At 36.9% G+C, this 24804-nt stretch overlaps 1 protein-coding gene across 8 annotated transcripts in view; it reads right to left on the bottom strand.

Annotated features, from left to right (window-relative positions):
- Positions 1 to 24804, bottom strand: part of NCOA6 (nuclear receptor coactivator 6) — a 107020-nt gene that overhangs the window by 45329 nt on the left and 36887 nt on the right. For 7 of the 8 annotated variants that reach the window (XM_027069918.2, XM_027069911.2, XM_027069913.2 and 4 more), the window contains 3 exons: positions 18919 to 19024; positions 11707 to 11988; positions 4677 to 4832 (listed from right to left, as the gene is read on the bottom strand). In XM_027069918.2, coding sequence (XP_026925719.2) covers positions 4677 to 4832; positions 11707 to 11941 — 391 coding nt within the window. In that variant the 5' untranslated portion in view covers positions 11942 to 11988; positions 18919 to 19024. Of the gene's footprint in view, positions 1 to 4676; positions 4833 to 11706; positions 11989 to 17835; positions 17908 to 18918; positions 19025 to 24804 lie in introns of all 8 variants that reach the window. The other variant, XM_053200042.1, reaches the window with a different exon arrangement.

Here is a 24804-nt window from a genome sequence, read left to right as displayed (position 1 = left end):
ATCTAGTCCAGTGCTGTTCAACAGAAATATGAGTCACACATATAATTTTAATTTTTCTAGAAGCCACAGTGAAAAGATAAACAAAAAAACAAACAAAAAAAACCCCAGGTGAAATTAATTGTAATATACTTTATTTGACTCAATATATCCATGCTATATCAATATAGCACATGTCAGTTTGAACTAGCCACATATGCTAAACAGCCATACGTGGTTTGTGGCTACCATATTTAAGAGCTCAGATGTGGCTCTTGCCTACTGCTCTAACCTCAACTCACACTATATTCTCCTTCAATAATAAGGATTCAGCCTCAGTGGCATTTTAAAAAATTTCTTAAGCACACAAAGCTGCTTCTCACCTCAAGGCCTTTGCACATACAGTATGTGCAAATAGTTGCCTCTAATAGTTCTACTCTCTTCACACGAGCCACCAACTTCTCAGTGTTCATGTAATCTTAAGTGTCACAGGCTCCAAAAGACCTCCTCCAACTGTCTTATCCAAGGGTAGGTCACCCTTATCAGAACATCATGTTCTTCCTTTTTTTAATGTTTATTTATTTGGGGGGGGGAGGGTAGAGAGAGAGGGAGACACAGAATCCAAAGCAGCCTCCAGACTCTGAGCTGTCAGCATGGAGCCCGACGCAGGGCCTGAACTCACAAACCGTGAGACCATGACCTGAGCCAAAGTCGGATGCTTAACTGACTGAGCCTCCCAGGCACCCCAGAATATCATGTTATTTCTTCAGGGCACATCCCATGTAATGACTTACTCATTCACTTGTTTTATTGTCTGCCTCATCCATTACTATACAAGGATAACCATGAATCTGCCCTGGTTCCTTTATATCTTTTGTTCTGGGGTAGTTATTAATAGCACCCCTTTGGGGTGCCTGGGTAGTTCAGTTGGTTGAGCATCCAACTTCAGCTCAGGTCATGATCTCGCGGTCCGTGAATTCGAGCCCGCATCGGGCTCTGTGCTGACAGCTCAGAGCCTGGAGCCTGTTTCAGATTCTGTGTCTCCCTCTCTCTCTGACCCTCCCCCCAGTTCATGCTCTGTCTCTGTCTCAAAAGTAAATAAATGTTAAAAAAAAATTTTAAAAAAAATAGCACCCCTTTTACTCTCAAAAGTGTCCTAATTTAGATGATAAATTATATGGCCACCCTAATTATATCCTTAATACAGAGAACAGTGTCTAATACATGGTAGGTACTCATTAGCTATTTGAGTATATTATGAATTGTTATCTTATAACCTTACAAAGAACTATAGGCATTTTTCCAAATGATGAATGCATTCCTGGGAAACCCCACATTCTATAAAAACTCACACTGAAAATAATAGGTTTTATGGGAAAAACAATGTTGTTAGGACTTACTCAAAATGTATGTGGCTTTGTGATCAGAGTTCTAATGAAAACATTAACTGGTGGAGGCAATATATCCAAGAACATTTACAGTGGAAATGCCCGGTTAAAGATGCTATGATAATGCAGATTCAGTAAAGCTCTGAGCCATTGGGGCTGCCATTAAAGCAGACACAGGAGAAAGTGAACTTGTCACAAGCAAGAGCCATGCAAGTGCACTTGGGGTGCACTTCTGGGGAAGGTGTCTAAATTCTCATCCTTAATTACCTTAAAACAGAGCTGAAAGGACTCCCACCTATGCAGCAGCTGAGTTTCTTTTTTTTTTTTCTTATAATCATCCTTCTATTCTATTTCAGCTTCCCTTGCCTTTTTTATATGAATACACACAATTCTCACATTATAGTGCTATCATTCTCCTATTTGCCAACTGCATATAAGCTAACTGGTGCCAAAGAAACACACATAAAGAACACTACAGGCTCCCAAACTCACTGATTAGGGGTCGGCAAACCACAGCCTATGGGCCCAATCTAGTCTGCTGCCTATATACTTAAGTAACATGTAACTGGAACACATCCATGTTTATTCACTTACATATTGCTTATGGCTGGTTTGCACTGCAAGTAGACTGAAATCGTTGTGACAGAGATCTTAGGGCCCACAAAGTCAAAAGAATTTATTCTCTGGCCCTTTACAGAAAAAGTTTGCAGACTTCTGCTTTAAATCACCATGAATTAATAGAGGGGACACAAAATATACTCAAAAAAGATGTCTTCCCAACTCCCTGGCCAAAATTCAAAAAAGGAAGGGTACAGGGAGTGTTCTTTTATGGAGAATAGGCTGTGCAACCTGACCTTACACCCTTGCAGCAGACACCTCTTACAACTTACAAAGGCATCAGCTTATTACCAGTTTCACAAAAGCAAAGCTGCTGCCACCACTTTCACTCCTGCCCGAATTCTGAGGGAGCACAAAGAGAGAAAAGGAGATCACCTGGGACACATATGCATACCCTAAAAGTTAAAGGACCCTTTTCTGTAATGTGATAATCACTACCATACGTGAATTTCACAATTTCTTGAAATACATGTTATCTACTTTACTTTCTTGATGGTACTTATGCTTTAATTTACAGCTATAAAGGGGAGCCAGCACCTTATCTTTTTAAAAGAACTTAGGGGAAGTAGGTCTGATTAAAAGAAGAGACTGGTGTTTCCTTTCTCCAGTGGAAAACACTACCATGTAAGTTTTCAAAGCCCTTTTAACTCACATAAATAGGTAACAGACTATAAAACGTTTAGAATTTAAGAAACCACTTATGTGTTTTCATAAAATATAAACGGCCTACATAGTGCTATGTAGCCAACAGCTGTTTTACTTCCACTCTTCCCAAAAGTTCATCCTATATCCTATAGATTGCTGTGAATTCATTTTACTTCTCTGGATCCTTTTAGACAATCGACCATTTTTCATAATAGGCTGGTTGTTGTTTAAACCTCTATTCCCTTTTTTATCAAATGATGGGATTTACCCCATTTCTCTACCTATAATCCTCTCTAAATCTTCATTTGTTTGCTGCTATTGCCCCTTTTGGGGCACAGCAACGTACAATCCTACACTGCACAAAATGTGTCTCACTCCTGCATATGAAGTATTAACCTTTTTGGCTGCCAAGGTTTTGTGGCGCATTTAGGCTCTAAGCAAACACGGAGTTAGGAAGGTTTGGCCCACCAGTAGAAGGAAAGGCTGAAATCCCTGGTTGCCACTATGTCTGCATCAATACAGGAGGGGAAGAAAGGTTCTAGTTCACGGGGCCTCCAAAGATAGAACCTCCTCTGTGCTTCCCCCTTCCTGGTACTTCTCTCTCACAGGTTTGTCTCCCTCACCAAGATCAGGAAATTCTTTTGAGCTTATAACAGCAAGGACCATATTATACTTATCACTGTATTCCAAGTGCTAAGGCAAAGTGATGCTATTATGTGTGTGCTTCCCTTGCCTTCATTCAACATATGTTTACTCAGGAAACTAACACGTTCCAGGAAAACAGAACTACAACAGTGAGCAAAACCAGACATGGTCTCTGCCCTACTGGAGCTTGCAATCTAGGAGAGAATAAAACAATAATGAAACAATTGCTCTGATGAAAGTGTGACGTAAATGATCTAAGGACAAAAGCCAGACTTTTGTGACAGCATATAACAAAGGACTCTGAATTAGTCAAGGAGTTCAGAAAATATATCCTCAAGAAGATTTAAGCTAATACGTGAAGGCTGAGTAGGTGTTAACTAAGGAAGGGGGAATTGGTAAGGGACAATATTCCATATAGAGAATACATAAATGCAAAGGGCCCATGGCAGGAGGAAGAAATGCATATTCAAGGAACCAGAAGAAAGCTGGAGAGGCTGGAATAGACAGCAAGGAGGAGGGTTGGATGAGTTAAGATTGGATAAGAAAGGTAGAGTAGAGGTCAGACCACACAAGTTCCATGAGGTTAGAGTAAGAAGTTTGGTCTTTATTCTGTGAATAACAGCAAGCCAAAGCAGGGGTTTTAAGCTGGATACTGTGTGTGTGTGTTTGTGTGTGTGTGTGTGCGTGCGTGTGCGTGTGTGTGTATGTGTGTGTGTATTTTCATTTTGAAAAGACCATTCTGGCAAAATATTTGAAAAATGAATACTGCTACGAAAAGGACTATTTAGGGCCTCCTAATCTCTGTTAGATGACTAAAGAAATAAATACTAAAGCTTATTTGGTAGACAGAAGCAAATGAAATTAGATATTCCTTAAACAACACATAAGTTAAAGGGCACCTTCGTGGCTCAGTTGGTTAAGCACCTGACTCTTTGATTTCAGCTCAGGTCGTGATCTCACACTTTGTGAGTTCAAGCCCCGTGCTGGGCTCCACGCTAACAGTGCAGAGACTGCTTGGGATTCTCTCTCTCTCTCTCTCTCTCTCTCTCTCTCTCTCTCTCTCTCCCTCTCTCTCTGCCTCTCCACTGCTGATGCTCTCTCTCTTCAAATAAATAAATAAACTTAAAAAAAAAAAAAAAAGACAAATCAGTTCCTGGTCAGGGTGCCAATAAAATCCAAATCTGACAGACAGACAAAATGAGCCAAGGGAATGGAGTCTGAAGCTATGGATGTGGAACCATCACCCAGACAGAGCCTCAATCCCTCCTTACCCTAAGGTGTGGCAATAGGAAGTACAGGTTACGTGAGTTACTTGGCATTCTGAAACAGGAGGGGAACAGACAAAGCAGCAAAGAAAATCATGCTACATTCTACTGTTGTTATGATCTGGGTCCAGATAGGTACCTTCAATCTGAACGGAGAGAATCCCCAGATCCCGAAGCTGCTGGTTGTTGCTCTGAGCCAGGATCCGTAGCCGCTCCGCTGCTTCCCGGGGGATGTTGAATGTCACACGCACGCTGTTCCAGGGCTCCACCTTCTGTACCTTTAGCTTGCTGGATTCTTGGTCATGAAAGAAAGTGAATAATATTAGTAATCTTTTAACCACCAGAAGACATGGAACAAACAAAACTAACCAAAAGCAAAAGAACAAGGCAGAGCATTGCCTTGGAGTAGCTGTGAGAACTTAGTCTTTGGCATTAGATAGACTTCAAATCTAATTCCAGTTTTAGCACTTAGCACCTGAGTGGCCATGAACAAATTATTCAACCTTTCTGAAACTTACCTTTCTCTTCTTTAAAACCATGAAAAAACTATTTCATGAGAATGTGAGTACTAAATGAGAAAATATATGCCAAAAACCTAGCACAGGCCCTGATATACACACATGCAGTAAATACATGGAAAGCAGTAAGATGGAGTAAGGATTATAAGAAAGAGAAAGAGAGAGACAAGTTTAAATGAATAGACTAAGGTCTATTTCTGGATTCCATTCAATACATGTGAACTGGCATCATGAGAATATTTAAGTCTCACATTTCATTGAAATTCTATAAATACAAAAATACAGTATGCAGACTATGCCAGTTCATAGTCCTATTTAAATATTAACTAGTATTGGGGCACCTGAGTGGCTCAGTTGGTTAGGCTTCCAACTGATCTCAGCTCAGGTCATGATCTCAGGGTTGTGAGTTTGAGCCCCATGTTGGGCTCCACACCAGGCATGGAGCCTACTTAAAAATAAATAAACAAACAAGCAAATAATGAGTATCTCTGTACAAGATATTCACAAAGACAGGAAGAAGATATTTCTTCCAGTGTCCCATAAATCCTTCAATTTAAGAAGGAGGCTTTTTTTGTCTTTGATTTTAAAGTTTTTCCTGCTTTAAAAAATTTTATTTTTTTTTAACATTTATTTATTAATGAGAGAGAGAGACAGAGCATGAGCAGGGGAGGGGCAGAGAGAGAGGGAGACACAGAATCTGAAGCTGGCTCCAGGCTCCGAGCTGTCAGCACAGAGCCCGACACAGGGCTCGACCTCACAAACCATGAGATCACGACCTGAGCCAAAGTTGGATATTAACCGACTGAGCCACCCAGGCGCCCCAATTTTTTCCTGCTTTAAATAAGAGTATAATTTTCACTGAAGCATACTGCACTGAAGGGAAAAACAATATAATTTGACAACAAAGCTTCAGTTAGGGTATGAAAACCCTGCATTTCAGCAAGTCTGAAAAGTCAATGCAAACTTCAGGACATGTTTTTAAAAGAAGGTACAAAAGTTTAACTGAGGAGGTTAAATGTTGTTTGTAATTGTATTTTACAGATGAAAAACAAATCCCAGACCCAGTTAACTCATAAAAAATTTTTTTCTCAATAACCCCAGGCAAAATAATTTTCCCTTTTGTTATGAACTTGGCTAAATTAAGTCTTTGGTATCCTCTATTTATGCGTTCCAGTATCAAGAAAATGGGTCATATGGGCATATGTGTTGTCAAAATCAGATATATCTATAGATAAAGTGCCTACATGTTGCCTAAAGCCCCTTCCACCTCCAAAACCACTACACATTGAAAGTTAATTTATCCAGACATGGAATTCACTTGTTCTAATGTGGATATAAAAGACCAAGGGCAGTAAGATAATACAATTATAGAACTTAAGAAAAGATTAGGCAATATTTAGTATATTTAGTCCAAGTCTATTTTACATGTGAGGAAGCTGAGGCCAAGAAAGGCTAAGTGATCTGCCTAGAATCCTGTGCTCACCTAGCAGCACCAGAGATGGGACTAACACCCAGCTCTGATTCTCAGGTCAATTTCCTTTCCATGACACTTATGCCTCCAAAAAGCAAAAGGTAGGAAGCGAGGGATCCTAGTTCCAGAGTATATATGCCCAATCTAAAGAGTACCAGAATCTCATTCAAAGTCTAGACATACATCAAAATTGCTTATGGTATTATCTATTTATGATATGGGTGTAGAAAAATCCTGTTTATAACATGGTTATATTTATCAAAAGTTTTTTTAACTTCCACTATACTTGACATTTGACTTAAAATACTTGTGGACCAAGAATACAATCTGATAACACCATAAATCTGGGTTTGGCAATTTATTTGAAAGCCGTAAACAAACTGATTCAGCTATCCATCCATATTTTATTTTTTATTTTATTTTATTTTTTTATTTTAATTTTTTAATGTAAGTTCTACACCCAAAGTAGGGGATTAATTTATGACTTGGAGATTAAGAGTTGCATGCTCTAAGGGCGTCTGAATGGCTCAGTCAGTTAAGTGTCTGACTTTGGCTAAGGTCATGATCTACAGTTTGTGAGTTTGAGCCCCACATGGGGCTCTGTGCTGACCGCTCAGAGCCTAGAGCTGCTTCAGATTCTGTGTCTCCCTCTCTCTCCACCCCTCCCCTGCTTGTGCTCTGTCTCTCTCAAAAATAAATAAACATTTTAAAAAATTTTAAAAAAAGTTGCATGCTCTACCAACTGAGCCAGCCAGGCACCCCTGATTCAGCAATCTCAAACAAGAAAAAATGGGGGTAATTATAAGAGCAATAAACACTTTCGTGCTCATTGACACTCTTATCTCTGTGTAATATGATATATTAGGACTATAAAAATTTAATTTCATGTATGCTGCTCTAACCTGGAAAGGGTCTTGTAATATATTGTGAATAAGACTAGAGTGACAATGATGTTAATAACTGTAAGTTTAACATATAAAATTCTCTAATACTATTCTTTACATGGTATAAAAAAGCCCTTGAGAAAATGACATCAAATCTCAAAAAAAAAAAAAAAAAACAAAAACCCACCAAGCCTAAAAAAATTAGTAAGATCTAGGCTTTGTACTATGTCTGATGAGATTAGATAAGTGTGCTAACCAAAAATGATGTAGAACCTCTAACCAAGTTTCAAAAACACAAATGCCTACAAGACCTAGACAGGTAATCCAAGTGTATGAAGAGGCCAGATGGGAACTATCTGAGATGAGGGCCTGCCCTCAACAGCAGCTGCTCCTCAGCACTGCCTGGGACAAGGAGAGAGTTCAATGTTATCAAATCTTTCCATTTTTAGAGTTAAATCCAAAATCTGGATTTGTATGCAAAATATTTCCATTTTTAAAGCATTGGCGATGAAATTAAAACATCAAAACAAACAAAACTAAAGTAGAGCCATAACACATGGTTGCAGGCTGGATCCAACAGGTTGCCAGTTGGCAGCCTGATCTAAAATTTAGGAAGACAAGGGGCACCTGGGTGGCTCAGTCGGTTAAGCATCTGACTTCAGCTCAGGTCGTGATCTCCCGGTTTATGGGTTCGAGCCCTGCATTTGGGGCTCTGTGTTGACAGCTCAGAGTCTGGAGCCGGCTTCAGATTCTCTGTCTCCCTCTCTCTGCCCCTCCCCATCTTGCCTTCTGTCTCTCTCTCAAAAATGAACATTAAAAAATAAGAAATAAATAAAATTGAGGAAGGCAAATTTCAAGTACATTTTAAGTAGAACCATGAAGTAAGATTTTTCTAAGCTTTTAGGGGCCTTTAAGATCCAGTCTAACCTCTTCATTTTGCAGGTAAGGAAACTAAAGACCAGAGAGTTAAAAACAAGAAATAAAATTGGGTCTTGAGAATTACTCCTACCTACTAGAGCAGATAATTTAAGGATTACTATGTTAAACAATACCTTATTATGTTCAGTTTCTCCATGTACTTAAAAGAAACACAACAGCATTTCTATTAAAAGAAAAAATTCTAGGGGCACGTGGGGGGCTCAGTGGGTTAAAGCATCTGACTCTTGATTTTGGCTCAGGTCATCATCTCATGGTTTGTGAGTTCAAGCCCCACACTGGGTCTCTCTGCTGTCAGCTTGGGATTCTCTCTCTCCCTCTTTCTCTACCCCTCCCCTACTCATGTGCACATACTCTTTCTTTCACAAATAAACATTTAAGGGGCACCGGGATGGCTCAGTCGGTTAAGCATCCGACTTTGGCTCAGGTCATAATCTCATGGTTCGTGGGTTCAAGCCCCGCATCGGGCTCTGTGCAGACAGCTCAGAGCCTGGAGCCTGTTTCAGATTCTGTGTCTCCCTCTCTGTCTGCCCCTCCCCCACTCGCACTTGGTCTCCCTCTGTCTCAAAAATAAACATTAAAAAAAATGTTTAATTCTCTCTTTAAAAAAATAATAAAATAAACATTAAAAAAATTCTAGCTCTCTGATTCCAAGCTGTATTACAAAACTATAAAAAAATTAAAAAAAAAAAGGGGGGCACCTGGGTGGCTCAACTGGTTGAGCATCCAACTTCAGCTCAGGTCATGATCTCACAGCTTCTGAGTTTGAGTGAGTGGGAGAGGAGGGAATAGAAGCAAAAGGTATAGTCTACGGGGCCCCTGGGTGGTTTAGCTGGTTAAGCATCCGACTTCAGTTCGGGTCATGATCTCACAGTCCGTGGGTTCAAGCCCCACATTGGGCTCTGTGCTGGGGTTCAGAGCCTGGAGCCTGCTTTGGATTCTGTGTCTCCCTCTCTCTCTGCCCCTAACCCACTCGCATGGTCTCTGTCTCTCTCAAAAATAAACATTAAAAAAAAAAAATCAGAGCTATAGTAACCATAACAGTATGGTATTGGCATAAAAACACATAGATCAATGGAACAGAACAGAGAGCCCAGAAATAAACCCACACGTATATGGTCAATTAATTTACAACAGAGGAGCCAAGAAAACACAATGGGGAAAGGACAGTCTCTTCAATAAATGATGCTGGGGAAACCAGACAGCCATATGCAAAGGAATGAAACTGGATTACTATCTTACACCATACACAAAAGTTAACTCAAAATGGATTAAAGACTTAATGTAAGACCTGAAACCATAAAACTCCTAGAAGAAAACAGGTGGTAAGCTCCTTAACATTGGTCTTGGCAATGATTTTTTTCAATGTGACACAAAAAGCAAAGGCAACAAAAACAAACAAGTGGAACTATATCAAACTAAAAACCTTCTGCACAGCAAAGGAAACCATCAACAAAATGAAAAGGCAACATATTGAATGTGATAAAATATTTGCAAATCATGTATCTGATAAGGAATATCTAAAGAACTCATACAACTTGATTATAAAATTCCAAACAATCTCAATTAAAAAATGGGCAGAAGATCTAAACAGACTTTTTTCCAAAGAAGACATACAGATGGGTTCACTGTCCCCTAATGTCACTAATCATTAGGGGAATGCAAATCAAAACCACAATGAGATATCACCTCACATCTGTTAGAATGGCTATTACTGGGGTACCTGGGTAGCTCAGTTGGTTAAGCATCCAACTTCAGCTCAGGTCACAATCTCACAGTTCATGAGTTTGACCCTGCATTGGACTCTGTGCTGACAGCTTGGAGCCTGCTTCAGATTCTGTGTCTCCCTCTCTCTCTGCCCTCCCCTGCTTCCATTCTGTGTGTGTGTGTCTCTCTCTCTCAAAAAAAAATAAATATTTAAAAAATTTTACAATGGCTATTATTAACAAAACAAAAAATAACAAGTGTTGGCAAGGACGTAGAGAAAGAGGAACACTTATGCACTGTTAGTGAGAATATAAACTGATGCAGCCACTGTGGAAAACATATGGAGGTTCCTCAAAAATTAAAAATAAAACTACCATATGATCTAGCAATTCCACTTCTGAATGTTTATCTGAAAACAAAAACACTGACTCAAAAAGATTATCTGCACCCCCATGTTCACTGCAGCATTATTTAAAGAACAACGACATGGTAACAACCTAAGTGTCCACAGATGTATGAATGCATGAATGAACAAAAAAATCATGGTATGTATATACATGGTATGTATATACATATAATGGAGCATTATTCAGCCATAAAAAAGAATATTGCCATTTATAAGAAACATGGATGGACCTTGAGGGCATTATGCTAAAGTGAATTAAGTAGCCAGAAGAAGACAAATACTGTATGATCTCACAGACATGTGGAATCTTAAAAAACAAGACAAAACAAAAACAAAAACACCAAGCTCATAGATACAGGGAACAGACTGGTAGCTGACAGGGGACAGGACAGGGAGTGGGGGTGGAGGTGAAATGGGTAAAGGGGGTCAAAAGATACAAAGTTTCAGTTATTGTCACAGGGATATAACATACAGCAAGTAACCATAGTTAGTAATACTCTATGGCATATTTGCAAGTTGCTAAGAGAGTATATCTTAAAAGTTCTCATTGCAGGGGTATCTGGGTGGCTCAGTCGGTTAGGTGTCTGACTTTAGCTCAGGTCATAAACTCATGGTTCGCGAGTTCAAGACCCTCACTGGGCTCTCTGCTGTCAGTGCAGAGCCTGCTTCAGATCCTCTGTCCCCCTCTCTCTCTGCCCCTCCCCTGTTTGCGCGCTTTCAAAAATAAATAAAAACATTAAAAAAAAAAGTTCTCATCACAACAAAACTGTCACTATGTATGGTGACAGATGTTAACTAGATTGTGGTGGGTGATCATTTCAAAATATATACAAATATGGAATGGTAAGTTATACACCTGAAACTAATGTAATAAAAAAAAAATTCTAAAATTCCAATTCTGCACTTAAAATCAGCCTTTCAATCCAGTATGGCAAAGTTTTACTTCGTAAAACTCAAGACAATCACAGAAGAGCAAACATTTTTTTAAAAAAGTAACAAGAAGAGGGGCACCGGGGTGGTTCAGTAGATTAAGCATCCAACTCTTGATTTTGGCCCAGGTCATGACCTCACAGTTTTGAGATTGAGCCCCGCACTAAGCCTGCTTAACATATTCTCTCTCTCTCTTTCTCTTTCCGCCCCTCCCCCACTGGCATGTGCTCACTCTCTCCCCCCCCCAAAAAAAAAGAAAAAGAAAAAATAATTAAACTAAAATAATTTTAAAAATAATTAAATAATAAATAAATTACCCATGTGTAACAAATTGGGCACATTCTCCAATATTGTGTCCAATTTCCATTTGAAGTCTTTATCACCTATATTTCCTTTGAAGGCCACAAATATTGTGGAATCCTCCAAAATACTATCACTTTTTGTGTCATCATCTTCTAGTCCAGAATCAAAATCCATCTCTGAATCTTCCACTGATGATGAACACAAGGAAGTATAGATGTCTTCTAAGTTTGGAAGGTCATCCAAAACCATGGTGAATATTATTCCAGTAGCATATGCCAAACGGAGAATAAGCAAACCTTTGAAAAGAGAAGATACAAAAAGGGTGTTACAATGCATAATTATACAATCAACAATGTATAATCCATTGGTCTGTAAAAACTATAATTTATTTCCCAAGTAATAAGAAAGCACACTATAAACATTAAGAAATTACAGAGAGGATAAACTAAGATAGTCTACAATAATTAGTTCTTAAAAATACTTGAAATAAAAATTCACCAGTTTTAAATAAAGTTCCTTTTATTACATTATAATGTTTATGTCTATTATGTCAGGCTACCTAGAATACAGGGAGGAAGGAACAAGCAATCACAAGAAAATAAAACAAGTTATATTTTGAAAATTAATTTATATAAGCCTTTGACCCCACAGAGCAAAGGGCTCTCCAATACTCCCCTTATTCCTATTCTGACAAAAGTTTCAGAGGAGCCAAGGTTTCTAAAGCCATTCTCTTTTTCTAACCCGCAAAGCAAAGCTTGACCCAACTAAAAACATCTGGAGGACTATCTAAAATCCTAAAGTCTTGAGGACCCTTTAAAATAACTTTAGGGGCACCTTGGTGGCTCAGTCGGTTAAGCGTCTGACTTCAGTTCTGGTCATGATCTCATGGTTCATGGGTTCAAGCCCCACATCAGGTTCTGCGTCTCCCTCTCTCTCTGCCCCTCCCCTGCTTGTGTGCATGCACGCTCTCTCTCAAAAATAAATAAACTTTAAAAAATAAATAAAATAACTTTTAAAGCATTATTAATAGTTATATGGCTAAAAATAATAATTTAGAAAAACAATAAAACATTTTTAAATACTTTTAGGAAAGGAAAATAAGTAGTTAACACATGTTTATAGAAAGAAAGAACTGTGTCCAGGACAGAACTAAATTATTTTTCAACTTTTAGATCTAGAGAAGTCACATTATCTGTTATTTTCAGTTATGCTGTCTATCAAAGAATACATGTATTAACAATCACACCATGTGGCCATTTTCTCCATTAGTGTTGGGACTGAAGATCACTTCTTAACCCAAAAGTGAGTGAACATTCATTTTTTAGCATCTGTGTTAAGCCAGAATGACATGGATACATAAGAACCTCACACAACTCTTCTAATTTAAAAACATTCCTTATAGAATTACAACTATGTGTTTTTTTTAAAGATAGATAAGAAAAAAAGGGCTGAAAATAAATTCACTAAAATGCAAACAGTGATTGTAGTAGGCTGGTAAATTTTCTTTTCCTATTTTCCAAATATGCTACAAGTCATTTAGGGACATGCAAAGCTAAATATGCTGTAATAGGTTATAATACCAGTATAAATGGAAAAAAAATTATCAACTTTTAAAAACTGTTTAACTTTTCTTTTTTTTTAATGTTTAAATATAACATACTTTTATTGAATTACTTCTTCTTTGACATTTCATTTAGGATTTACATGCAATAATCATTTTTTTAAATTTGTTTTTAATGTTTTATTATTTATTTTTGAGAGACAGAGAGAAAGAGAGAGAGAGAGAGAGGCAGAGTGTGAGCCAGGGAGGGGGCAGAGAGAGAGGGAGACACAGAATCCGAAGCAAGCTCCAGGCTCTGAGCTGTCAGCACGGAGCCGGATGCTCGAACCCATGAACTGTGAGATCATGACCTGAGCCGAAGTCAGACACTTAAGCGACTGAGCCACCCAGGTGTCCCATGCAAGAATCGTTTTTTATTCTTTCCTAAATACTAAATATTTTACCTCAAATTCACACTAGCATATCAGTTCTGCAAAGAGATGCCTACAAACTGATCTACTGGCTTAGGTATAGGATAGAGTTGTTGGGTTTTTATAGGGTGATTTCTAAAACTATTTTGGCAGTATATCACTAATTCGATAAGCTATCATGTTGTAAAACTCTGGTAAAAGCAAAATACTATATGGTTTTATTTGCCCATGTTAAAGACGGAAGTCCAGCATATCTACATCAATAATAATAATAATAAAACAGAAAATACACATTAAGCATCTACATACCTTACTTCTCATTCCTAAGATTATGTTGGAGTATATAAAATACCCCCCAACTTTATACATTTTTCTAACAAAGTGGATACTCATATAGCAAATTTAAATCGCAATTTTAATCTTTTGTGTCAGTTGTAGAATAATTTAATTTTAAGGCAAATTTATCTAAAATATTTAAAATATGATCAATTGAATAATCAGGTTATCGGATGATTTAAAAGTGCACAAAAACAAAAAATACTACTACTTTACCATTCCATGAGGCAGAACCGGAACAAAAGTCTTTAAAACTGGACTTTTATAATTGTCAGATTATGGATAATGGATATAATTGTCAGATATTAAAAAAATGGAAAACTTACAGGATAGAATATAGAAAACTTATAGAATATAGCACTTAGATTCAGTTATTCATTCTAATAACTATTATCTAGTTCAGGGAACTTATATTAATATTCATATTCTTTCCACTCATTTCAGCCTTTTAGATATCAAAGTCATGATACATAGATGCAAACAGGTTCCCCTACTCCATTTATTCTGAACAGTTTGTTTTTCTTGTTGGCAGCTTTTACAATGAGGGAAAAAGGAAATTACAAATTAGATCTCTCATTCAGTGAAATTTCTGTTTAGTCTACTACTAAAAATTCTACTCTTTTAGTAAATCTCCTTCCATCTAGTTTCAAATACATGTTTATCCCAAGTTCTGAATTTTGGTTCTTTGTTATTCTAATTAATAGAAGGGTATGTATTTTATTTTAAGACTTTTCTATTTTTTTTTTTTTTAATGTTTATTTATTTTTGAGAGAGACAGAGACAGAATGAGAGTGGGTTAGGGGCAGAGAGAGAGGGAGACACAGAATCCGAAGCAGGCTCCAGGCTCCAAGCTGTCAGCACAGAGCCCGACGCAGAGCTTGAACTCACGAGCTGTGAGATCATGACCTGAGCCAAAGTCAGACGCTCAACCGACTGAGCCACCCAGGCACCGCTATTTTATTTTTTTAATTAATAATTTATTTATTTTTAAATTTACATCCAAGTTAGTTAGCATATGGTTCAACAATGATTTCAGTAGTAGATTCCTTAATGCCCCTTATCCATTTAGCCCATTCCCCCTCCCACAACCCTTCCAGCAACCCTCTGTTCTCCACATTTAAGAGTCTCTTATGTTTTGTCCCCCTCCCTGTTGTTATATTATTTTTGCTTCCTTTCCCTTATGTTCATCTGTTTTGTATCTTAAAGTCCTAATATGAATGAAGTCATATGATATTTGTCTTTCTCCGACTAATTTCATTTAGCATCATAATATGCTCCAGTTCCATCCACTTAGCTGTAATTGGCAAGATTTCATTCTTTTTGATTGCCAAGCAATACCATTGTATGTATATATACAACACCTTTATCCATTCATCCATCGATGGACATTTGGGCTCTTTCCATACTTTGGCAGTTGTTGATAGTACTGCTATAAACATTGGGGTGCATGTATCCCTTCGAAACAGCACACCTGTATCCCTTGGATAAACACCTAGTAGTACAATTGCTGGGTCGTATGGTAGTTCTATTTTTAGTTTCTTGAGGTAACTCCATACTGTTTTCCAGAGTGGCTGCACCAGTTTGTATTCCCTCTTTTTCTTTTTTAAACAGTCAATTAAATTTCAAGAACAAAGAATTTCCAAAAACCAATTTAAGCAATCTTAGGGGGAAAAATTCCTCTGTTGTAAGTAAACATGAAAACAATAAAACAACAACAACAACAACAAAACTTACGTTTGAGCAAAGCACCTTTTCTAGTACTGACTGTTACAAAGGAATAGTGTGACTTGGGTGGTTAAGAAACAACAGCATTCAGAAAATCCCTTATAAATACCATTGCCTTTAGTCAACTGCCATCTGCTCCTTACAGATTTTAAAGAACTTTAGAGGTAAATAAACAAGACTGAAAAAGACTTTAGGGCTTAAAAGCTGTTACTCATCAGGAAAACGACTGATTGCTGAGACTGCCTGAAATACTAGAGCTATTTAATAGCTACTCCCCAGTTGGAACAACTACAAGAAAAGAATTTAAAATTTAAGAAGTGTTTTCCAAAAGAAATCTTTTACTGGAAAGAAAGAGATCAACTAAAAATCTGTCTTCTAAAGGGGTCATCGGTCATGTCATGAAGGCTGGCAAATCTGAATTTGGAAAACCATCTCCTGGCAGATAAAACAAATCAACTAATTCAAATTCAAGAATTACTGGTTTAAAAGTACCATGGCACTACACAGGTGCTTAAAAAATGAAGAAATTAAAAGTAAGTATAAAAAATTGCTGGCCTCCTCTCCAGAAACTTTTTAAAGAAGCTTCTTCCCGATAACATATTCATTGACATAACGTCCACTTAAAATCTAGTCTTTAACAAAGGATTTATAATCAAAACAATTAACTAATTTTGAGTGAAATGCAGTTCAGTGACTGCTCTTGGAGACAGAAATCATTACAGCTGACCAGTCTGAGACTCACTTGCTCATTTATGGTCATCACAAGAAAACATGTGCTATCTCTCTGGGTTTGTTAAGATTAACCACCAGTTAATTTGCTCACCCGCCACATAATAAACTTCCAGATTATCTGTTGGTTTCACTTCTAACAGGGGCTCTTTTGATTTTTTTTTATATGAAATTTATTGTCAAATTGGTTTCCATACAACACCCAGTGCTCATCCCAACAGGTGCCCTCCTCAATACCCATCACCCACCATCACCCCCTCCCACCCCCCATCAACCCTCAGTTTGTTCTCAGTTTTTAAGTGTCTCTTATGTTTTGGCTCACTCCCTAACCTTTTTTTTTTTTTCCCTTCCCCTCCGCCATGGTCTTCTGTTAAGTTTCTCAAGATCCACATAAGAGTGAAAACATATGGTATTTTTCTTTCTCTGTATGACTTATTTCACTTAGCATAACACTCTCCAGTTCCATCCACGTTGCTACAAAAGGCCACATTTCATTCTTTTGATCTTTTGTAAAGAACCTAAGAATAAATGTGACATCCAGGAGAATTTAAAGAGCAAGCATATTATTTATTCTACTTTTGGAAATAGATTTCCAAACTAAATCATTTAAGGGTAATATTTCAGGATAACCAAATAGCTCCAGTTGATAAAGGAAAGCTCTTTTTTAAGAAGAAAGCCAACTTAAATGTAAAAAGAATGATATCATTGGAAAAATCACAATTTTGTGATCGTTGATAAAATAATTCAGAAAAGGATCATTAATAAGGATAAAACATTATGTGAAATGTGCCAAAAATGTTTAACCTGAATATAATAAAATCTTTATACAGGAGACAGAGGTATAACTTAAATAACATCATGAGGAAATATTCAGACAAATCTAGAGTGTAGGATTTCTACAGCATAACTGGCTTGGCCTCTTCAGTAAGTCAGTTGTAATGAAGGAAGAAGGAGATGGGTGAAACTATTCTACATTAAAAGAGCTTTTAAAAATTTTTTTAAAAATCAAATGCAGTGTATGGTCCTTTATTAGGTCTTGATTTGGAAAAAAGATGTAAAGCACATTTTTAGGATAATTAGTGAACTACCACTAATTTTGTTAGGTGTGATAACAATGGTGTTATGGTTATATAGGGCAATGTTCGGTCTAAGAGATGCATATTGAAGCATTCAGGGGTAAAACATCAGGATGCTTGTAATTTACTTTAAAATAATTGAGAGAAAAATAGGCAAATATGACAAAATTTTAATAATGGTTAAATATAGGTGATTAGTATACAGGTGCTTATTATACTTTTGTTTATAGTATAATTTTATAAAATGTTTGAAATTGTTCATAATAAAAAGCTTAAAAAAAAAAAGGAAGAAAAAAGCAAGCATACCAGCAACATAGTGCTGCTCCAAGGTAAAACTCCACAGACATCAGGAAGGCTTAGAAGCTTACTTATGAACATCTTCCAAATCACAGTAGGGTTAAAAATAAATAAATATATTTAAACATATATATTTGTAAATATATAAATTTATATTATTTATGAATATATAAATTTATATACCTTACATATTATATATATATACCCAGCTAATATGCACCAGATTTACATTTACATATGAACAGAAGGGACTGGTGCAGGTAGCTGAAAAATGGGTAGAAGATTGTTACAGGTTATTCAGAGTATCAGCTTGGCTGCCATTTGAAAAGACAAGACACTATGATCTGCATCAGAAACCACAAACTTACATACTCATAGCGGTTGGGCAGATAAAATAAGAGAAGAACACTGGATATTAAGTGTATTTACACACACTGTATGAATGATTTGGGTAACAGGAAACTCACATACCCATCTATGCTAAGCAGCTACTATCCTCTGCTCCAGCTTATTACTTTCTTTTTGGAAGGATGGGAGGAGTTGGGCAGATGTTCTGAATTTTAAGAAAAGGCTAAAATCCATATATTCAGTGAAATCTCCAGATTTTAAAATAGGTTTACATTTTCGGAAAATAAAAATACTCTGTATGCCAAATGAAACACACTATAGCTGCATAAGGCCCAGTCACCAATTTTCAATTTCTACAACTCCCATGATTGACTAGTACAATGCTAGGTGTGAGTGAACTATGCTGGGTTTGGTACAGTGCTGGAATAGACCAGATATTTGAAATGCATTTAAATGTTATGATGTGCCTCCTAAGAGGTATGTGGACTCTCGAAGAGAAAGAAAAAAATAGATCAAGTTCTCAACCCCAGAGGAACAGAAGGCACTCAAACTTAGTGAATTTGGGGCTTCATTAAATATACTGATACCTTCGATAACTGGCTGAAGGACCATCTTCTCCTTTGACAAAACGCTAGATGATAAAGGAAACAGTTTTTTAATTTGCTACGTAACTTTAGTAGAGTCATTCCATTGCTTGGAATTAAGTTGAGCCTTAACCACTCTTTCACAAAAGATTTCACTCACCAAAATGTCTTTATTTTTTTATCATTTATTCAGGTCATCTTCTAAGTCCAAACAAGCTGGCATTTTTAGGGCCTGTATTTCAAAAGGCAGCAGCCAATTAAAAATTCTAAAAAAGAGAGACAAAGAGAAAGTTGCAGTATCATATAGAAATTAGAAATTACAGAGGTGACATCTTTATAACAGAAGCCAATGCAAATACAAGTTACCAAGTCAACTTAGACATCTTTAGAGAATGTTAAAATAGAGTTTTCATTAAGTCTACAAAGAATATCTTTTTTCTGAGATCAAACCACTATTCAACAAGCATTTCAAAGAGTATAGAAGCAAACTCCAGGACATATACTGCCTTCGCTTAAGAATCATGAAACGGCGGGGGGGACCTGGGTGGCTCAGTTGGTTAAGCATCCAACTTCAGCTCAGGTCATGATCTCGTGGTTTGGGGGTTCAAGCCCCGCATTGGGCTCTGTGCTGACAGCACGAGGCCTGGAGTCTGCTTTGGATTCTGTGTCTCCCTCTCTCTCTGCCCCTTCCCCATTCATGCGTGTGCGCGCTCTCTCTCTCCCAAAAATAAAATAAAAAAACATAAAATTTTTAAAAAATTAAAAAAAAAAAAAGGGTCATGAAACTGGGACCCTAAGCCTTAGAGACCTCCTCCCTTTACCTCCATTTTTAAACCTGTCAAATTAAAATGAATTAACATCATCATGCCACACTGTTTGCAGATACTTGGAGCCAAGACCAAAATATTTTCTACACACACTAAATACAAGACCCGCTTGTTCTAACATAATTTCAAAACTCATTTTAAACTTCATAAAGTATATGGGGTGCCTGGGTGGCTCAGCGGGTTAAGTGTCCAACTTCAGCTCGGGTCATGATCTCACCGTTTATAGGTTCGAGCCCTGCATTGGGTTCTGTGCAACAGCTCAGAGCCTGGAGCCTGCTTTGGATTCGGTGTCTCCTTCTCTCTCTGATTCTCCCCCACTTGTGCTCTATCTCTCTCAAAAATGAATAAACATTAAAAAAATTTTTTTAAATAAATAAACTTCATAAAGTATAGATTTAAGCTTTTTTCCTACTTTATATATAATTTTATTTTATTTTTCATTAAATTTTCAGTTTTTCTAAGTATTATTTATGGTACACATAGAAATTTTGCATGGAAAATGTCTAATTTTGGCATGCTTCAGAAAAATATTCCCACTTTAATAAGGTAGTATCAGTCTGGGGCGCTGGGGTGGCTCAGTTGGTTAAGAGTCAGAATTTAGCCCAGGGCATGATCTCACAGTTCGAGGGTTCGAGCTCCGCATTGGGCTCTGTGCTGACAGCTCAGAACCTGGAGCCTGCTTCAAATTCTGTGTCTCCTTCTCTCTCTGCCATTCCCTGGCTTGCTTGCTCTCTCTCTTTCAAAAATAAATAAACAGTAAGAAAATTTTAAAAAGAAAAGATAGTATCAGTCTACAATGTCTTTAACTTGGCTGTTATGGTTTTACATTATTGTCAAATATTGATTTTATAATTTCAAATTTTTAAATGGATATATATACTAGACATTAATAAATAATTCTTAGGGAAAGAACTATGCTCCTTAATTATTTTTTAATTTAAGTCTAAGCTATTTTTTCAAAATTCCATGGAACATTAACAAAAAATGACCTTAAGAAAGGCCATCAAGAGGGATGCCTGGGTGGCTCAATCTGTTAAGCGTCCAATTCTTGATTTTGGCTCAGGTCATGATTTCAGTTTGGTTCGTGGGTTTGAGTCCCGTGCTGGGTTCTGCGCTGACAGTGGCAAGCCCGCTTGGGATTCTTTGTCTCTCTCTCTGCCACTCCCCAGCCTGCACACTCTCTCTCTTAAAAATAAATAAACATTTTTTAAAAAGGCCATAAAGAAAATCTCTATAGTGAATGGGATTAACAGTACACTTACCCTGATGAGCACTGAGCAATACATGGAATTGTTGAACCACTACACTGTACACTTGAAACAAATATAACACTCTATACTGGAATTTAAAAAAGAAAAAAACTCTATAAATCCAAAAAGTAACAGTAGAATAATACTCTGATTCAGTACAATGTACTGAAATTATACATTTAAAATAAAATCAAGAAACAAAGGCCTTTTCACCTTAAAACAACAACAAAACCCTTGGAGTTGGGTTAAAAAAGAAATCAATATTGCAAAATTTCTAGAGAATGACAAAATAACGAAAATGCTACATATTAGAACCTAAAGAATACAGCCAAACCAGTAAAGAAGAAAATTCACAGCGATAAATACCTACATCAGGAAAAAGAAAGAAAAGAAAGAAAGAAGAAAAGAAAGGAAGGAGTTAAATGTCTGACTCAAAAAGTCAGGAAAAAAACCTGTAAGGTGAACTGAAAGAAATCAAAATGAAGGAATTAATACAGATAAAAGGAGAAATTAATAAAAAAAAAAAAAAAAACAGAAAAAGAGGGGCGCCTGGGTGGTTCAGTTGGTTAAGCATCTGACTCTTGACTTGTGCTCAGATCATGATCTCAAGGTCATGAGATCCAGCCCCACGGTGGGCTCTATGCTGGGGGTGGAGTCTGCTTGAGCTTCTCCCTCTCCCTCTGACCCTCCCCTGCTTGCGCTCTCTCTAAAAACAAAACAAAACAAAACCCAGAAAAACAGAATAAATAAATCCAAAAATTGGTACATTGGAAGAAAAACCAATAAAATAAACCACTAGTTAATCTAGTAAAGGGAGAAAGTCCAAATACATAAAATAAGAAATAAGAAGGAAATAGCCACAGAAACAAAGGAAATTAAAAGGACCATAGAGACTATTTTGTTCAAGCTTTTGTTCACTCTACCTATATAAATATGATAATGCCCCCCAAAAGCATCACACACAAATTTAATGGAAACATTAACCCTTTAGAGAACAGATAAGTCTAATGATCTGAAACTGTTCCAGAACATACAAAAAGAAAGCAAACTTTCCAAATCTTTTTATGAAGCAAATATAGCATAAATATCAAAAGCTAATACACACTGCAGGCAGAAAGCTATAATCTCTCTTATGTTGATGCAAGATTCTAAATCAAATTTTAAATAGAATACAACAGTACATTAGATGAAGAATGTATCATAATTAAGTAGAGTTTGGTCTAGGAATACAAGCAAGGCTCACTATGAGGAAACTAAGGGAAGAAGTCATATGATCATCTCCACAGATACTTAAAGTCATTTGACAAAATTTAACACTTCTCAAAAAAAATCAAATATATAAACACTTCCTTAACATGACAAAATATATCTTTTTTTGGCCTAAAGTCAGCAGCTTGCTTAATGGGGAAAAGTTGGGAAGAGGGCAGATATCTACTAAATATTATTAAACATTCTATCATAGGTATATAAAGTCAGTGAAATTAAACAAGACTAATAATAGTAAAAAATTGGGAAGAATGTAAAACTATCACTATCAGCAGATGATATAATTGTATTCTTGCACATCTTGAAAAATCAACCAAGAAAACAGCAAAAATAAGAGATTCAGCAAAGTAGAATGGTATAAAATATACAGAAAACAACAGCTTTATTACATAGGCAATCAATCATCAATATGTGGGGAAATTTTTAATTTATAACAGCCCCAAAAAGGACAAAATATTTAGGACTGAACTAAAAAGAAAATGTAGAGTTACAAGATGAAATTTTAAATACACTAATAAAGGATCCAAATATAAATAAGACTTGAACAAATGGAATGACACACCACATTCTTAGACAAAAAGACTCACAGGGTGCCTGGGTGGCTCAGTCGGTTAAGCATTTGACTCTTGATTTCAGCTCAGGTCAGGATCTCACGGTTGTGAGATCAAACCCCGTGTTGGGTGCCATGCTGAGTATGAAGCCTGTTTAAGATTCTCTCCTTCTCTCTCCGCCCCTCCCCAGCTCGTGGTCTCTCTCTCAAAAAGAGAGAGAGAGAGAGAGAGAGAGAGAGGAAAAAAGACTCATAAACATCAATTCTCCCTAATTTAGAATCTAACAATCCTATTAAAACATGCTAACTTCTTGGGGTGCCTGGGTGGCTCAGTTGGTTAAGTGTCTGACTCCGGCTCAGGTCCTGATCTCAAGGTTTGTGGGTTGGAGACCTTTGTCGGGCTCTGTCAAAGCCTGGAGTCTGCTTGGATTCTGTGTCTCACCGCCCCCGCCCCCCGCCCTTCCCCTGCTTGCACTCTCTCCCTCTCTCAAAAATAAAATAAAACATTAAGAAAAATTCTAACTTTTTTAAAATGGAAAAGCTGACTTTATAGTTCACATGGAAATAAAAAGAGTAAAAAAAAAAAAACCTCTGAAAAATAAGAGTAGGGAAAGGGACAAGTCCTACCAGATATCAAAACATAATGCCTCAGTAATTAAAACTGTGAGTACTGGCATATAAATGGATGGGAGACCAATGGAAGACTAAAATCCCCAAAAGTGATCAAAATGGATGTAGAATTTTAGTATCTCATAAAGGTGGGGGGAAACAGATTTTTCATTAAGTGGGACTAGGTAGCCACCTAGGGAAAAAATAAACTTAGAGCTATACCTCACATCAAGATAAATTCCAAATGGATCCAAAACTTCAATGCAACAAATGAAACCATACAAGTATTAGAAGAAAGTACAGAAGAAATTTTTATACTCTTGGACTGGGTAAAGATTTTTTAACTATGACATAAAATCCAAAGCCATTAAAAAAATGGGTAAATTTGGGGGCGCCTGGGTGGCGCAGTCGGTTAAGCGTCCGACTTCAGCCAGGTCACGATCTCGCGGTCCGTGAGTTCGAGCCCCGCGTCAGGCTCTGGGCTGATGGCTCAGAGCCTGGAGCCTGTTTCCGATTCTGTGTCTCCCTCTCTCTCTGCCCCTCCCCCGTTCATGCTCTGTCTCTCTCTGTCCCAAAAATAAATAAACGTTGAAAAAAAAAATTAAAAAAAAAAATGGGTAAATTTGAATACATAAAAATCAAAGAATTCTGCAAGGCAAAAAATACCATAAGTAAAGCAAAACAAAAACCCAACAAACAAACAACAAACAAAATGACAAAGAAAAAATATTGACAATGAAAGAGCAAATTTCCCATATATAAACATACTATAGAAAAAAACAGGTTTGTGTATGTGTATGTGTATGCATATATAAGTATTATAAAGAGAACAGCAATTTAGACAAAGTATTGTGTCCAAAAATGGGCACAGAATATGATCATAAAATTCAAAGAAAAGGAAATACAAATGAACTTTAAACATATAAAAAATATTAATCTTCACACATAAGAAAACATTTTTTTCACTCATCAGATTAGTGAAAATCCAAAAATATAATAATGCACTCTCTTGGCAAGGCTATAGGAAAACAGACATTCTCACTCATTGCTAGTGGTTGTCTAACATCAGCAAGTAGGCATTATCTATCAAAATTACAATTACATATACCATTAACCCAGCAATCTCACTTCTGGTTGGTGATCCTGTAAGAGGGGGTACAGCTCAGTGGTAGAGCATTTGACTGCACTGATCCTACAGATAAACCTGCTCCCTTACTAGATGACACATATACAAGGTTATTCAATAAAAGCATTTTTGCAAGAGCAAGATAGGAAACTACCAAAATGTCCATCAACAGAGACTGATTAAATTATAGTACATCTAATAAAAAGGAAAGGCAGCAAGAATATGGATGCTCTCTATGCACTGATGTGGAATGATCTCCAAGATATATTGTTGAGAGAAGAAAAAACAAGGAATAAAACATTGACTACAGGATGCTACTTTTAGTGGGGAAAGAGGAGAAAAATATTTTATATATGTTAGTATTAAAAATAAAATACTCTAGGGGTGCCTGAGTGGCTCAGTTGGTTAAGCATCTGAC

This window comes from Acinonyx jubatus, chromosome A3 (genome assembly GCF_027475565.1).
Source record: "Acinonyx jubatus isolate Ajub_Pintada_27869175 chromosome A3, VMU_Ajub_asm_v1.0, whole genome shotgun sequence".
Classification (NCBI taxonomy): domain Eukaryota; kingdom Metazoa; phylum Chordata; class Mammalia; order Carnivora; family Felidae; genus Acinonyx; species Acinonyx jubatus.
Note: the sequence above shows the minus strand (reverse complement) of the source record. Positions and strands in the feature narration are given on the sequence as shown.